Genomic DNA, 14906 nt, shown 5'->3' on the forward strand with positions numbered 1-14906 from the left:
TTCGAACAATACGGCCCTAGTTTTCTGTACCGTTCATAACAATTAAAATCCAAGTGATTGAGCAAATTTAATACATTGAATGTAACTCAAATTTTCTTATTATTCACTATTTTTAGACAAATCAAATAAATTTTATTCGATGAAAAAAAATTGCGAATACCACATTTGTGCAAATTGCAACCACAATTAAACAAAGCCAGCCATCTCCAAAACTCTCGCGCCTCTTGGCGCACCATTCAAGCGCGCTGACCCTTGACACCCAATGCTTGCCCGAGTTTTTGCTAACGCGAGATTAGGGTTGAAATTTCGCAGCAGCATACTAACCAACAATCCAAGAAACTAATCCCCCTACCAAACAGTTTCCTTAAATGTGGCCCTTTAATATCCGGTAGATTTCAGTTTGATGTGAGGCAAAACTCAAAAGTTACCTGGCCATAAGACCTGCCACGAATTTAAATGATGGCTCTCTGCTGCAAAACCAAAAAAACGAAGAAAAAGCAAACCGTTGGCAGGCCATCAGGAACAGCGGTTTCAACCCTGCCCACTCCACTTAACAACTACCCCAACCCCTCGTAGAAGTTTTCTTTTATTTATGCCGTTTTGAAGAAGATAGAAACACATCAAATTTGGTAACAAATTACATTTGATGCATGTAATAAAAATCTCGCACAGCTTGATACAGAGCTGAAAAAAATATATATATAGGCGTTCACACCGCATTTTGGCCTAATTAAGTTTTCAAGTGCAATAAAATGATGGGTCGGCCACTCGCCATGTGAGCTGCGAAAGGTGGCAAGGTGGAACGCAGTTTCTCTATTGCGTGCGGGCATCAAATTTGCGCAAAAGTACATAAAAACACAAGTTAAAAACTTAAATGGATTTAGCAACGAATGACGACGATGTTGATGATACAGGCACATGCGTTGCTATTGCTCTTAAAAGTGCCCCCAATCCACCATACATCCACCATCCAACATCCTCACAATGATTGAGCACAGAGGCCGCTCTTATTTCTTTGTGGGCCGTCCACGCCTACGTTTAGGTTGCGACTCCTCCGCATCTTCGTTGGGAACGCGTCGTCTTCGCAGAGCTTTGCGAGTGGTTTCCTGTTGCTTTTTTGGAGGCGGTGGCTGCTCCTCCTCAACCTCAGCTGACTCTTCAACGTTGCTGGCGTGTTCATCTTCGCTGGCGGGTTCTTGTTGTTCCTCCTCCTGATCTTCGTCGTCCTCCACATTTTCCAAATTACTATCAGACACCTCAATCTGACTGCTGTGCGAATAGGTGCGTTCGATAACTGCTTTCAAATCACCCGACTTGATGTTAAAGTCACGCACTGCACCAAAATGCAGATAGTTTGCCAGGCGGTCATTTGTCTTGGCCTTCTTCGACAGCAATATGATGTGCTTGTTAAAGTTCTCAATGGCCAATATCACCTTGGGTATGAGACGTGTTTCGCGGAGCACTTTGGCACGCTCTACTTGCGGTTTGCGCTTTGCTGCCGGCTCCTTTGAGTGATCGTCCAGAATATTGTACTCCACATAAGATATCAACTGATAGATGTTTGCCGGCAATGGCTTACCTACATTTCGTAGAAGCTGCTCAAACCTAAAGGAAAAAGTTCAGACAATCGGTAAAAGCTGGAAATCATGCTAGTCTAACTTACTTGTTACTCATGCCATTGCTTGAGTCTGCCGAGTAGCCAACCAGGTAGTGTCTGGCCAGATTCTTGAGGCACGTGTACAGTTGTATTAGAAGCTTCATTAATCCATCCATGTGACTTCCGAGTGGTATGCACACATTTGTAAGTTCTAACAGTGTGCGCGTAATCAAAATCAACTGCGTGCAGATAGAACCTTCTAATGTCTCTAGATTGCCTCGATAGTAGACTCGATCGGTCTCTGGCACAATGTTACATTTATATTTTAGATTGTTGGCCTTGTTAATAAAATAATCCACATCCTCTAGCTGCTTCTGCACTACTGCATAAATATACTGCAGACAACTTGCTGTTGTGTTCATATCCAGAGTTTTAAGTCCCAAATCTGATTCTTGGTTCACATTATCATCATTCTGATTCCCCAAAACGTGACCCAATTGTCTGGCGACAGCATCAAAGAATAAACCTGAATGAGTTTTCTGGCGTTGTGCAAATAATACTCGATGCACAATTCCCATTTCTGGATTTCGCACCTCCCAACTTTGACAAAATTCAAGCAGCCAAGTGTAGGAATCAATTGTCGCACGTTCGCCATATCCAATGTGATCGTAAAGAATTTCCAGCGACTCCATTAGGTAAACAGGTAACTTGGCTCCATTCCTATCAGTACTGAGAGCTTCAGCAGGATTATCGTTGCTGTCTTCCTCCTTCATGAACTGATCAAGCACACCCTGCAGCACATATGTCACCTCTTTGCTTCTGTTTACAATGGCCATATCTGAAAATATATTTAAACTTAATGAAAATTCTTTGATTAAGGTGAAAAGTTGATTTAACTCTTACCAAAACCTTTCACAAATTCTTTAAAGCGTTTTGCAAACGTCTCATGAGCAGTACGTATGCATTCCATAAAACAGTGTGCTGCCAAAGCAGCGCTCTCCAGGTCAAAATCTCGCCATAGATCAGGCAGACGACGAATGCATCTCTCATAGATCACTTTGGTGATATCGGTTAGCAGTTTTAAAGTACGCTTACTAAAGGATAACTGTTTGTAATCGGGCTCCTCACGTATGGCCTTTACCTTCTGGGCAGTAATCTCAAGCACATAGCGAACCAAAGGCTCGTAGCTTCGCAATTGCGATGTATTTTCAGCAGTTGCAAAGGGCACAAGATCGCTAAAATGGAAGTCATTGAATGACATACAAAATTTATATTATCTCTACAAGTTTATAAAACTTACTCATGTAGCACATGGAGCAACCTTTCCAGTATATTAAGATCCCAAATATTCTCAGGATGCTTGCAGATATCTTTAAGTTTAGCTGTACTCACACTGACATTGACAGTTAAATTGCTGTCATTCGTATTTAATTTTGACTGTTTTTGAGATTTCTTCGACGAGTCTGCCAAGCCGTGAAGACCTTTTAGCAATTTTTGATGCTGTTTGAACAGAGGCAGAACGTGTTTTATATCATCGTTATTTGGCTTAGAAGTGAGTAGTGAATGCGAAATTAAACCCTCAATAAGGTTCAACTCTTGTTGAATGCGGGCGCATTTCAAGTGTGTAGCTGGCGCAACCTTGAACGAGAGTTTCAAGTATGAATTAAGTTGTCACAAATAGTTAGATTCAATGCAACCTACCGTATCCTCTAATGACAATCTGTTGGCCACCAATCTCTGGATGCAAAGCGTCAATAGTCTGCGCATTTCACGCACATCGCAGCCAGAAGGCACACGTTCAAAAATTGCCAAGCAATAGGAAACAAATTGTACAAGGCAGCCTAGATTATCCTTCAATTCTGCGTAATCGTCATTAGAACCAATTAGCTGCTCATAGTTGATGTTGAAGCGTGTATCCAGATCGTCCCCCACCTGATCAGCGGGCGGAGTGTCAAAAAAGCTGCGTAAGTGAAAATCAACAAACTGAAGTACGTGAGGAACGAGCTTAGCATTAAGCTCAACTGCTCGTTGGAGATCTGTAGAAGAGCATAATAGAATTAATGCATTTCAAACTAACAATCTTATCTACTCACTCTCGTAGAGTGTACGACGTATCTCCAATTGTTGATCAAAGCAGCTGCGAAGAATGCCAATTATCTCTAAGGTGAGCATATCGAAATTTCGCTGCGGATTGCTTCGACTACCTAATGAGCTTTGTGTCATCATTGAATAGCCAGAGATGTTATGCTGTGTGCAGAAGCTACTTGCATTCTGAGATGGACGCACAGAATTACTATTGTTCAGCTGCTTAAGAATCATACAGAAGCCAAAGATCGCCATTCGACGAATTCGAAGGTCCCTAAATAAATTTAACTTTTAAATAATAGTTTGAAACTCTTTTTGATAGCTGTTTTAAAATTATTAAACGCAAAACTAATTAATTTCAAGTTATTTTTAAATCTTAATAGAAATATTCAAAATGATAAAGAATTAGGGTTCACTTACTTAGTCATAGCTTTACGAAGCACTTCGATTAAAGCATCTCGAACATGATTCGAAAGTTTGAGTAAAGGCAATATAAAGTTCATCATGCGCATGGATTGCTCACCAGGCAGCTGAAATGTATTGTGAGATAATATTAAAATGCCAAATATAGAGATGAAAATAGGCGACTTACCCAAAGAAAATCTTCCATAACATCTGTAATAGTTTCTAAGCACTCAGAAACAGTGTAAGTGTCGGCCACACTCAGCATTGTAAGACATTCTACAAAAAAAAAAATGGTTTTTAACTAGAGCTCGCAAATAAGTTGTAAGAAAGTTAATTACCCGAGAACTGATTTTGCACCTGATCTACAACCATCCATTCGGCAATACGTTTAATAATACCCTGGCCAAACATGAACCGCCTTCGTATAAACTTGGTCAGAAATGTTATGGCTAGCGTATTCAGTTTTGGCGAGTTCTGAGCTTTAAGTAGGGTAAATGCTAAATGTACCAAGCCGGGCGTTATAACATCCTTGCCGTCCTTATTCTGATCGATGAGTACTGTAAACACTTGATGCAAATCCACTTGCTGACGTTGTAGTGTATCGCGACACCAAACAGAGTGATCAGCCAGTGTACGCTCATCCTCATTGTGTTTGATGACGTTGCGTAGAAATGGAAGCAGAATGCAGCTTGAGGGTCTTGCAGATTCAGGATCACGATTCACAGACGTCATCGAGATAATTGCGCTGAGCATAAACGGTGTCAGTATTACATCGGGCATATAAAGAAAGTTCTGAAATCAATGAAACTGTAGCATGGCTTATATAATATATTTTGAATGTTGGGTATTACCCTGAGCATTATAGATATATGCTGTTCGTTCAGCAAATACATGGTACAATAGTTCAAATGATGCAGAACTGTCTCCTCCGCCTCGCGCAGCTCCTTATCCGAATAATTATCTATAAGGTTTAAAAGTCAATATTAGACCTGTTTTCAAATAACTACAAAGCCCGTAGTATTTAAATTAGTAGTATTTGTCCATCTGAGAAATACCTAAAAACTGTTACGAACAACCAGCTTGATATAGATATTTTTTGTCAGATAATAAATTAATCTTGCCTATAAATTTAGCAAAAATGAATATACAGTGATATACACTTTCTTTTGGCTTATCAATACACTATATAGTAAATATCAGATATAAGAAGTAAATCGAGTGCATACCAATACTATCAAAATCTGTGGAATTGCTAGACATGTCCGAAAACAAGCGCTTGTAGTAGTTGCGATAAAAGTACTTTTCCAATGCCAGCAATGGAATGATGAGTTGAGTAGCGCTTTGGCACATGGAGAAGAGCTGGTAGCACAGAGCTGGTAGCTCCATTGGCGACAGGTCCTGCAAAGCACCTGAAAACTTGTTAAGAACTGTCAAACGCTCCCCATTGTTTAACTTTAGAGTGCTGCAAAAAAAGATAAACAATTAGTTGATTGGAGGCACAACTAGAAATGCGACAGTCACCTAAACATGTCGGCAATAGGCGTTAGGATGGAGGAAGGCCAACGCATAGTGCAGAGATTCCTCACGGTACTATCTCGGAGTTCGTTGCCGGCCATAGCAATGCCATTGATGACAAGACGAGGTTTGGTAATGAGCACAAGCAGAGTCTCTGGCAGGAGATCCTTCCAGGCGACACATTTGGCGTCTCCAGCTCGCATATCATCCACGCAGTGCTCCAGAATCCAGTTTAACTCGTCCGACGAAAAGCTGGGCAAATCTTGATGAAGACGTGTAATCAAATCGACGCTTAGCTTGTAACTCATTTCGATGGTGCGCAATCCCTCCAGAAAGCATTGAACGCAGGCAAAACGTTTCTCACGTGTCTCCGCATTGTTCACATCACACGCCAACAAAAGATAATTCCAAAAATTGATGCAATCACTCCTCGGCAGCCGTGCTTTCAGTGCTGTGGTTAACTAAAAGGTTGCTTAATGAAATGATGTCTGACTTACTTTGAATCTGACGCTACTTACTTCCTTAATCGTGGTCTTCTTGATGAGCTCACGCAGCTCATCTACTTGATTCTTTTCACCGAGCTTGCAAACCCTAACATCCAAGGTGCCGGACATGATGTTAGGAAACCTTTAATTACTTTCACAAAAGGCCAAAATTAAATTTAATTTAAAAACAATTCCGCCGCAGTTTTGGCGCTGATTTGCAGATTGGCGATGGAAGGTGCTGGCTATCGATAGTCTTCTGCCCTGTATCGATTAAAATCAGTGGTACTCCGACATTCAACTATAAATGAATTGCAAATGTTAATGACCACCAATTAAATAATTATTTTTTATTTTGATTTCATCCGCTAACCATAATTTATGTTGAGCGTTCAATCCGAACGTGTTTCTGCGCAATGTCATTCGATATTTCCAAAACCATCTCTAAGAAAATGTGTCATTCACAGCGCAATGAAGACATTTATCCGTAAAAATGAATGTTAAACTACAATTGGCGCGTATCTTTGAATTCAAGAATGAATGCAAATCAAAGGTAATAAATGTTCAAACAAAAATAAAGAACAGAATATAAATTGCTATGAAAAACACTCAGCAAATAATCAGTTTAATTCCATTTTATCAATTAGGATTTCAAAAATGTATTTATTTAAAAAGGTTAGCTACAATTAAAATTAATACTAACACTATTTGGAAAGTAATTACTGCAATTAAACTATAATTCAAATTAAAGATTTTAAAAATTTTCAGGGTATACTTTTCTTTCTTTGAAGCCGATCCCAAGCATATTGAACGTAAATAAAAAAAATAAATTATTATTAAAATGGATGATCCCAAAAGTATCATGAGAAAACCTTATTATCTTCACAAGCTTTGAACTTGTATAAAGACACGCCTAATGATCCTAGTCCAACGTACTTTTGTTTTCTATTCTATACAATAAATTTTATTTATTTATTAAAATTATAGCTGAACTTAAATAAGAAAAAAAACATTCACAAATTCAGCAAAAAAAAAATTGGGAGTATTTGCAGCGTTTTCTAACTCAAAATTAACATATAAAATAAAACCATCGTTACATTTATTTTTTTATATTATCAACATAAAATGAAATTGACCAGCAACTTGAATATGACGATCAATTTCACATTTTTTATAATTCTTAATATAGAAAGCGAATTTAATCGATTGCACTAATGTATATGAATTTCATATACAGAAAATTATGATTCGTTGAACGTCGTACCTTAAATGTATTTGTATTAAATGATTATATATATTAGTCGGTAGTCTCCATCTTTAGCATAAACTTCTCCATTATTGCATTAAGTCGCTTGCGCTCTTTCAGTTGCTGTTGCATCAGATCAGAGATCTGTGTTCCCATAGCTAATAAAGCCTCCGTATTCGCTTCTGTGCGCTGAGCATTTAATCTAGTCTGTCGATTGAGGTCGCGTAGTTCCTTGGCTATGTCCATTAGCACTGTTTTGTCTCCCGCAAATGACCCATTGAGTGTATCATGCTCTAACTTTCGTTTTTTGGCTGGGGAATGATGATGCATTTGTTGCTCCATTTTAACACCGACGTTTTGAATGCTGATTGACTCATTAGAATCGCCATCATCGTCGTCTTCTTCCTCGTCATCCTCCTCCTGCTCGCTGTCTTCTAAGCAAAATAATTATTTCCAATTATTATAATTATTAATGTTAAGTATTCTCACCATTCTCAAATGCTTCTTCGTCGCGATCAGTTTTAATGTCATGTAAGCTCATATTTGAATTCTCCTCTTTGCGAACTTTAGACTTGGGTTGAGACTCTACGATTACGTCGGCTATCTCATATAGATCGGTGATAGTTGCCACTGCATCCTCCAAAGGCGTCAAAGTGTCTTGGTACAAAGAACTCTTTCCAGTGGCATTCGGCTCCAGCCTGTTGTTCGCTATCTTCTTGCGAATGCCATTTTTCCAATCCTTCCATACCTTTAAGAATTTGTCAAGGTTTCAGAAACTCGAAAGTATTGAAAGTCATTAACGACTATTTACTCGTTTCCATTCGCCAGATTCTTTTACTGGCGGCCCCACGCTATTTAATTCCTTGCTCAGCCTCTTCCAAGCCGCTTCGCTGGCCAATTTATCACCTTTGTAGTAGTTTTTGGCTATGATTGGATGCCGTTCCATGAATGCGACGAAAATCGCATCCTGTTGTGCAGTTCTGTGTTTCCCCCTGCAATTTATACATGTCCATTAGATTAATAAATTAAATACATGCACGCTTTTTATTTACATTTTGATATATTGATTTTTTGTATTGATAGTGCCTTTGTAGGGTGCCCACAAGTTTAAATTTTCTTAAGCGCTATTTTACGATGTAAATTATACCAAATTATACCACTGCAACAGTTTGTGAATTTGATTAGGTATGTAAGAATTTTATGTGTAGCGCCACTTATGAACGATTTTTTTTTTTGCCTTTTCTCCAAAAACAAAAGTAGACAAATAAATTGTTTCTTATCATATCAATTACTTTCAACAAACTTAGAAGACATTATTTTTAGTATAATACCTTTTTAACCGAAACCTTATGACAGTATGGTCACACAAACTATCATTGTCGATTATTATCGATATTTTTTATCTATATTGAAGTATTACGCGCGAAGCAAGCAGTGCATGAAAAATTAATCAAATACAATTGAGTGTTTCATGAATGGTTTAGTTGTGCATAGTTGTTGAATATCTCATATGTGTTCAACTAAACGAGTCTTTCGTTTCTCGTTTGCCATTTTTACAAGCGCTAAAAGTCTACACCATTTGTTGACTTGTATATAGATTATGGTTTGGTTTTGATTCGCACAGTGTGCTCAGTGTAGAGTATTATTCACTCAGATCCAAAAGACCCATATCTAATCAGTGCTATTAGTATTGGGGACTGATAAGCAGGTTGACGAGATTACAACACTCTACGCAACTCGACACATACGGGTGAGGCACCTGCTTGCCCAAATACTGTACAATCAGTTCGAATAGTTTAGCAGGTGGAACAAGGTAATACGGAAAAACTTTGGTTGTGAGAGAAAGAATTCAAAAATACTGTGAGAAATAAATTAGTTAAGATAATAACAGCTAAACATGGTTGATAAATATACCCATTTTAACCGATTTATAGTCGAAGTCATTCGTGTGATAATAATTATATTATTATAATAAAAATATAATAATAATAATAACAATTGAATAAAACTATACATAAAAGAAAACGCCCCAATTATTTTGTGCTAAATTCTTTAAAAACTCAACTAACTGTGCTTAAACAATTAAAAGTTATCTTATCTCATCGCGTAAAATCGTAGTGTAGTGTTGTGCATTCATATAAGACTATACAAATAGTGTTCACACATTTATGCATATGTATATGTAGAAGCTCTCAACGAAAAGGGACAATTTGCAGTTCTTCATATATAACAAAGTTCCAAGTTCTACTGGAAAACCTGACTCACGTATTACTTATCGATATTTCGTGCTTTATGGTTGGGCAATAGTTTTTCTATAAAGCTCTCTAACTAACGGTAGTGTCCAATCCGAACGGCGAGTATTTATGTATATTGAATGAGGGGGCGAGCAACTGTGAATTTGAACAAATTCTTTGCGAAACTGATAATAATTGATAACAAGATACTGAATTTATATATACGCATATCAGGCTAACTTGACTCATGCGCTTACAAGCTTTTTATTATATGAACTTTATTTCACTTGATAAGTGTATGAGTGTTGGCTCTATGACATCAGCTTCCGTCGGTCAAAGAAATTTTGAGTATGCTATTACAAAGCCTTTTACAAGACGTTAATTGCAGTTAGACCGGAAGTGACACATAGCTTACGGTTCGTTTGAAAGTACTCCTTTCTCTTAGCCAACATGATAAGTAGGTTAGCTCTATCTGAGAATATAGATGGTTTTAAACGTATCTCAGCGACCACAACAAAATGTCTTCAGTATCTAAAAAGGCGGTAAAAACCTTTTGGAATTTGTCCACACTTCATTGCTTACCCGAAGTTCCGAAATGAAAAGTTTTAATTAATTAATTAGTTTTACAAAAAATAATAATCTGTTTATTCAATGGGGTTGCCTTCACTATTTCTCAGTTTCAACTAAACTATTGATTTTTAAGAAATCTAAAAACGTTATGTTAATGTAAAGAAATTTAATGAATATTGGTTTCCAAGTTTTAGCATCACATTTAAATTGTTTCTAAAAAGTGAAAAGGGTTGTAACCGTATACTTATACAAAAAATCGTTTTTTACGGGCACATAATAAAGTTATATGTTATTCAGGCATAATGCTGCGCATGATGGATCTAAGTATTTATAACAGATTTCATAATCGTAATAGTATTTTGTTCACATTAGATATGAGAAGAGCTTGCGCGTATCTCCACAGTGAACACTCTCAAAAGTAGCTTTTTTACTTATCACTTGTTATTGTGTGTTTTCTGGTCCACGACACAGAGAGATAAGCATCAACACTTCTAGATATTTTTCAGCAACAGCACCTGACTCAACAAAAAGAAGCGGCGAACCCAAAGGAAACTAATGAATTTAATCGTTTATCAGATCAATAATGATTGCACCGTGCACATTTTAGGGTCATTTTAAAAAACCCAACCTGTGCACTGTTCAAATGTTTGTCTAACGATAAGGATAACAGAGTTTACACATGCGCGTAAATCAAACATAAATATAGCTGTTCGTCCGTCGCCTGATAAGTAACCACACTGTATAGAAACGGTATTCTTATCGGTGGGGTATTACTTCGTGGACAATTGTAAGCCGTATGGGCGCTGACTCAGTGGCTTGGGTATTTCTGTTTTTGGGCCAGGGCCAATGTGATAAGTTGAGAGGTGTTGTAACTAACCACAGTAAATTTTGGTATTGAAAGCCATATCGGGGGCAGGGGAAGAAATCAAATACTAACCTGCCCAAAGGTTTCACTAACTCCGCTCTATCATATCTTTCAGTTTCCATTCAACGATCCCCACACACATTTACACACAACGACAACAAGGAGCAACATCGGCATGCAACTCGCAGAGTTCCAGGCAGCCGCTGTCTGCCTTTGCCTGGGTCTGATCCTGACAATCAGCCCGGCGCAGGCTCAGGAGAATGCACAACTTCAAATTCCGCCCTCGCTGATAGAATGCTACAACACCTCATATTTCATGAATCGCGACAATCGTCTGCCCGCCAACATGGATACATTGATCTCACTGATTGAGAAGGTCGAGAATAGTTACGTGGCCACTGGTTACCAGATGGACATTAGACAGGTGTCTGTGGCCCTGCTGCATCGATTCCGTCAAGATGGCATTAAGCGAGCTGCTGGCGTCCAAGCTGTTAGCGGTGTCATTCCCTACAGTCCAACCGGATTTCAATTCCCCAAGCTGCGCATTCTGCTCTCCCTCCTCCTGCAGGGCAATGCAAATACCTTCCCCAACAGCTCGCTTACCAGCACTGAGCGCTGCTCTCTGCACTTTATGATGTCCAGCACGTTCGATACCCGAGCCCGTGGCGATGAGAATACCGTTTGTAGCCAGCTCTCGCAGTATCGCGCTCAACGTTTGCCCCGGGGTCTCAATAGAGATGCCAGCAATAACTTCATTGGCGACGCCGAGTGGCTGGACAAGTCCCGGAAACGGGCTCTCTCCGGCTCCAACTATGTGCAGCTCGGTGAACTAGATTACGACACGGATTGGGCCTATGCAGGCACCGAGGGTCAGAGCCAATGTCCCGTGGAAGACGGCGTGGTGCGGACTCCTTGGGGCACCGTTTCGGCTGGAGCTTTGATTGCTGGTGTCGCCACGGGCTTGCAGCAGCAAAATGTGGCTGTAAACACGCTGCTCAGGCATTCTTCTCAGCGACGTGGTCGCCCACAACGGCAAACGACGGCGACATCGATTGACAATCGCTGGGCCGCCACGCTTGGCGGTGATCTGGCTGAGGTGACTCTTGTCCAGGTGCCAGTTTCCACAAACAATGCGGCTTCGGTGGGTGCCACCGGTGGCTGGAATGACACGGTGCTGCCTCACTGGTATTTCCTCACGCAACGCACTAATCTGGAAGCCACCGACGCGGAGATACGAGGAGGACTCGATGGCTTGATCATTGCCAAGAACATTGCCCAGTGGAAGACACAAGCCTCCAGTCTGAAGTTGTCGCAACTGCTTCGCATGTACTACTCGACCACAGGTGTTCTGGGCTCGGGCATTACGGCTTGCAGCCGCCAGTCGCAGTTCCCCATTGTGGCGCCCACCACTGAGATGCAGGGTCAAGTCAGTGCCTTTGCCCAGGTGCTCGATAACGAGATGCAGCTGAAGGTTACACTTCAACCCGATACGATAGCCAATTTCGCCAGCACTGCGTCCCTTTCGTTGGTTACCTATGTCCGTAAGTATACCACATTACCAAGCAAAGAGCAAAACATGGAACCACTTGTGGAATATTTAATAAGAATAGGGTTTTGTCTTCTCCTCACCTCATTTAATATCAAAATTCACTTAGCTGCGCTGCCAAAGAAATACGCATGGCATAGACAACCAAATAACATTGGCCGCTTAGCGAAAAGATATTAAGTTTGTTTAGAGTTTTAATAGCTGAGTGTCTATTTTAATATACGGGGTGCGGCATTAAGTTAAATTGTCGCAAAGTCGAGCGACACTCACCCCAGGTATTCATGTCCTTTTTTAACAAATTTGTACTCATAAGTAGGGGTGTCAAAAACACATGGACTTGTACAATGAACATACACATTATGTATATATGTAAACAGTGATATTTGTCTTTCATGTACCCATATATTTAAAAGTTAAATTTAAAGTGTACTATCACAGGTAATGTTTAAATTTAATCGATATTAATTAACACAATTTATATGATTGGAACCAATTGAACACTTTTCATTAAAAAGTAGAGTAGATGTATTTTTGTTCCTAATAAGAACTTCTTATATTTTTTGTGGTTCTCCATCGCTTCCGTAATCCAACACCGCGACCTCTCATGGCCAACCTGCATCTCTTTTATATCTTAACCCTAACAGCACAATCCTTGAATGATGTGTCGTGCTCGGCTACCACTAATCAGGACTTGTCGGCCATTATCACCCCTATGACGAATCTGTTCATCTTCTTGGACACATCGTGGCAGTACAGCTCCATTGTTGACTATGTTGCGTGAGTCTGAACCAATCTGGCAATCAAAAAATACATTTTTAACCCCATTCTTCTGATTCTGTAGTTATATCCTGCAGCAGCTGAACATACATCCTTATGCCAGTTCCGTAACGATGCTCTCAGCCTACGATGGCTCGGTTATTGTCAACACCACGAACTACATCACCGACGTTTACCAGCAGTGGAATGTGACCACGCAAGCGCAGTGTAAGTCCTTTAAAAGTCCTTTTAATCAACTTAAATATAATATTTGTCTTTCTTCTACAGATACTCAGGGATTCAATCTGCCCACGGTGTTGCGCACTATTCAAAACTTGACCCAGACTCTGCTCAATGGCGAGCAGACAAATTCCTCTGTCGGTGGTCGCTCTCTAGTGGCTTTGATTCTGCCGAATCAAGCAACTGTGAATGATGGCGACTCCAGCTATGCAACAACTGAGTTGCAGTACATCAACGAGCAGATTCCGGATCTGCGTTTCATCTACTACGGCGGCGGTAGCATTCAGCGCTTCGCCAGCTTTGTGCGCGACTCCACCAAGGATCTGTTCTCCCTCACCATCGGCAGTACGGTAGCCACTTCAGCCGGACCCGTGGCTAAGCGCATAATAACGAGTAAGTTTCTCCAAAGAGGTGTCATAAAAGAATATTTCTAACACTTTGACTTACAGTTCCACGCCGTATCATCAACCCACGTTGTGGATCTGCCTGGTACACATCTACGTGGGGTACCGATCAGATGTATCAGTATGTGCGACCAGGAACCGTCAACTTCTACCGCATGGCGTCGAATTACTTCTATGGCACTGGCGCCAATAGAGTGGTGACCATTCAATCCCAGAATGGCGGCACCTTCACCGTCTGCACCTCGCGCAGCTATGAGTGGCCACAGCAGAACTCGACGACTTCGTCCACGACAACGACAGGCACTACGGATCAGTCCTGTACGCAGATCACCAACAGCTTCTCCTATGATCTGTCAAGTGCCTGCAATGGTTACTACACCATAACGCAATGTCCGCCTCTCTACTTGTCTGTGCAGCCGGGCACCATCAACACAACATCCTGCACGCAGGATGAGTGTCAAACGCCGGATGAATGGCGTTACCTTGTGTCCTCGGTCAACATGGGTTGCTATAGTGGAGTTGCCGGATTGGCGGGCAGTCTCTTGACCATTCTGCTGGCCCTGCTGCTGCAGCAATCTGTCCAATAATACACACAAATTGTAGATTTAGTTGCAGTGCAGTGTAACAGAGTTCAAATTACCCACTTTTGACCTAAATTATTATTATGATTTTTTTATTTAAGTTGTAAGTTCAATTGACGAAAGTCGCTAATAAAGTCCCCCCACTAGAACTACAGAGATTGGGTTTTCACTTGTGATCAGCTTTCCTAAAGTGGTTCCTGTTAGAAAATAATTAAATAGTTCATATCTAACTTTGTAAAGCCTCTTTATTATTTACAGGCATAATGGACTTCTTTCAGCCAGAGCCAGCTTCGGATATATCCAATAAGACAACGATTAAGGCCAATGTCTTCGTGTTCGTAGACACTAACTGGCCATATTACTGGGTAGTTGACTATGTT

At 40.3% G+C, this 14906-nt stretch overlaps 3 protein-coding genes across 4 annotated transcripts; 1 reads left to right on the forward strand and 2 right to left on the reverse strand.

Moving 5' to 3' along the window:
• Positions 1 to 625: 625 nt before the first annotated feature.
• LOC132790118 (Fanconi anemia group I protein) lies at positions 626 to 6336 on the reverse strand. The gene is made up of 13 exons (XM_060798555.1): positions 6121 to 6336; positions 5609 to 6063; positions 5314 to 5549; positions 4939 to 5048; positions 4426 to 4879; positions 4275 to 4363; positions 4103 to 4212; positions 3691 to 3956; positions 3299 to 3633; positions 2898 to 3235; positions 2501 to 2832; positions 1664 to 2435; positions 626 to 1605 (listed from the first exon to the last, which is right to left on the reverse strand). Exons 1-13 carry the CDS (start codon positions 6214 to 6216, stop codon positions 1008 to 1010), a joined length of 4191 nt encoding a protein of 1396 aa, XP_060654538.1. The 5' UTR covers positions 6217 to 6336; the 3' UTR covers positions 626 to 1007.
• Positions 6337 to 7127: 791 nt separating this feature from the next.
• Positions 7128 to 8490, reverse strand: LOC132790119 (nucleoplasmin-like protein ANO39). Of its 2 annotated transcripts, none has more exons than XM_060798557.1 (4): positions 8383 to 8490; positions 8142 to 8322; positions 7820 to 8078; positions 7128 to 7761 (listed from the first exon to the last, which is right to left on the reverse strand). In XM_060798557.1, coding segments are annotated over exons 1-4 (822 nt in total). In that variant the 5' UTR covers positions 8385 to 8490; the 3' UTR covers positions 7128 to 7381. The 2 variants fall into 2 exon arrangements, with proteins under 2 accessions (XP_060654540.1, XP_060654539.1); XM_060798556.1 differs by having other exon boundaries at positions 7130 to 7764.
• Positions 8491 to 9041: 551 nt separating this feature from the next.
• On the forward strand, positions 9042 to 14680 carry LOC132791251 (uncharacterized). The gene is made up of 6 exons (XM_060800096.1): positions 9042 to 9143; positions 11115 to 12540; positions 13190 to 13322; positions 13387 to 13529; positions 13590 to 13934; positions 13991 to 14680. Exons 2-6 carry the CDS (start codon positions 11175 to 11177, stop codon positions 14530 to 14532), a joined length of 2529 nt encoding a protein of 842 aa, XP_060656079.1. The 5' UTR covers positions 9042 to 9143; positions 11115 to 11174; the 3' UTR covers positions 14533 to 14680.
• The last annotated feature ends 226 nt before the right edge of the window (positions 14681 to 14906 follow it).

The sequence above is a fragment of the Drosophila nasuta genome, chromosome 3 (genome assembly GCF_023558535.2).
Source record: "Drosophila nasuta strain 15112-1781.00 chromosome 3, ASM2355853v1, whole genome shotgun sequence".
Lineage (NCBI taxonomy): Eukaryota > Metazoa > Arthropoda > Insecta > Diptera > Drosophilidae > Drosophila > Drosophila nasuta.

Coding starts and splice junctions, on each gene's coding strand:
- LOC132790118 (XM_060798555.1), bottom strand. CDS start 6,216: ATGTCCGGCACCTTGGATGTTAGGGTTTGCAAGCTCGGTGAAAAGAAT. Junction 5,550..5,608: donor CCTATTGCCGACATGTTTAG/GTGACTGTCGCA, acceptor CTTTTTTTGCAG/CACTCTAAAGTTAAACAATG. Junction 1,606..1,663: donor AGCAATGGCATGAGTAACAA/GTAAGTTAGACT, acceptor TTTTTCCTTTAG/GTTTGAGCAGCTTCTACGAA.
- LOC132790119 (XM_060798556.1), bottom strand. Junction 8,079..8,141: donor AATCTGGCGAATGGAAACGA/GTAAATAGTCGT, acceptor AAATTCTTAAAG/GTATGGAAGGATTGGAAAAA. Junction 7,765..7,819: donor CGAAGAAGCATTTGAGAATG/GTGAGAATACTT, acceptor TATTTTGCTTAG/AAGACAGCGAGCAGGAGGAG.
- LOC132791251 (XM_060800096.1), top strand. CDS start 11,175: ATGCAACTCGCAGAGTTCCAGGCAGCCGCTGTCTGCCTTTGCCTGGGT. Junction 12,541..13,189: donor TTCGTTGGTTACCTATGTCC/GTAAGTATACCA, acceptor TAACCCTAACAG/CACAATCCTTGAATGATGTG. Junction 13,530..13,589: donor TGTGACCACGCAAGCGCAGT/GTAAGTCCTTTA, acceptor TTTCTTCTACAG/ATACTCAGGGATTCAATCTG.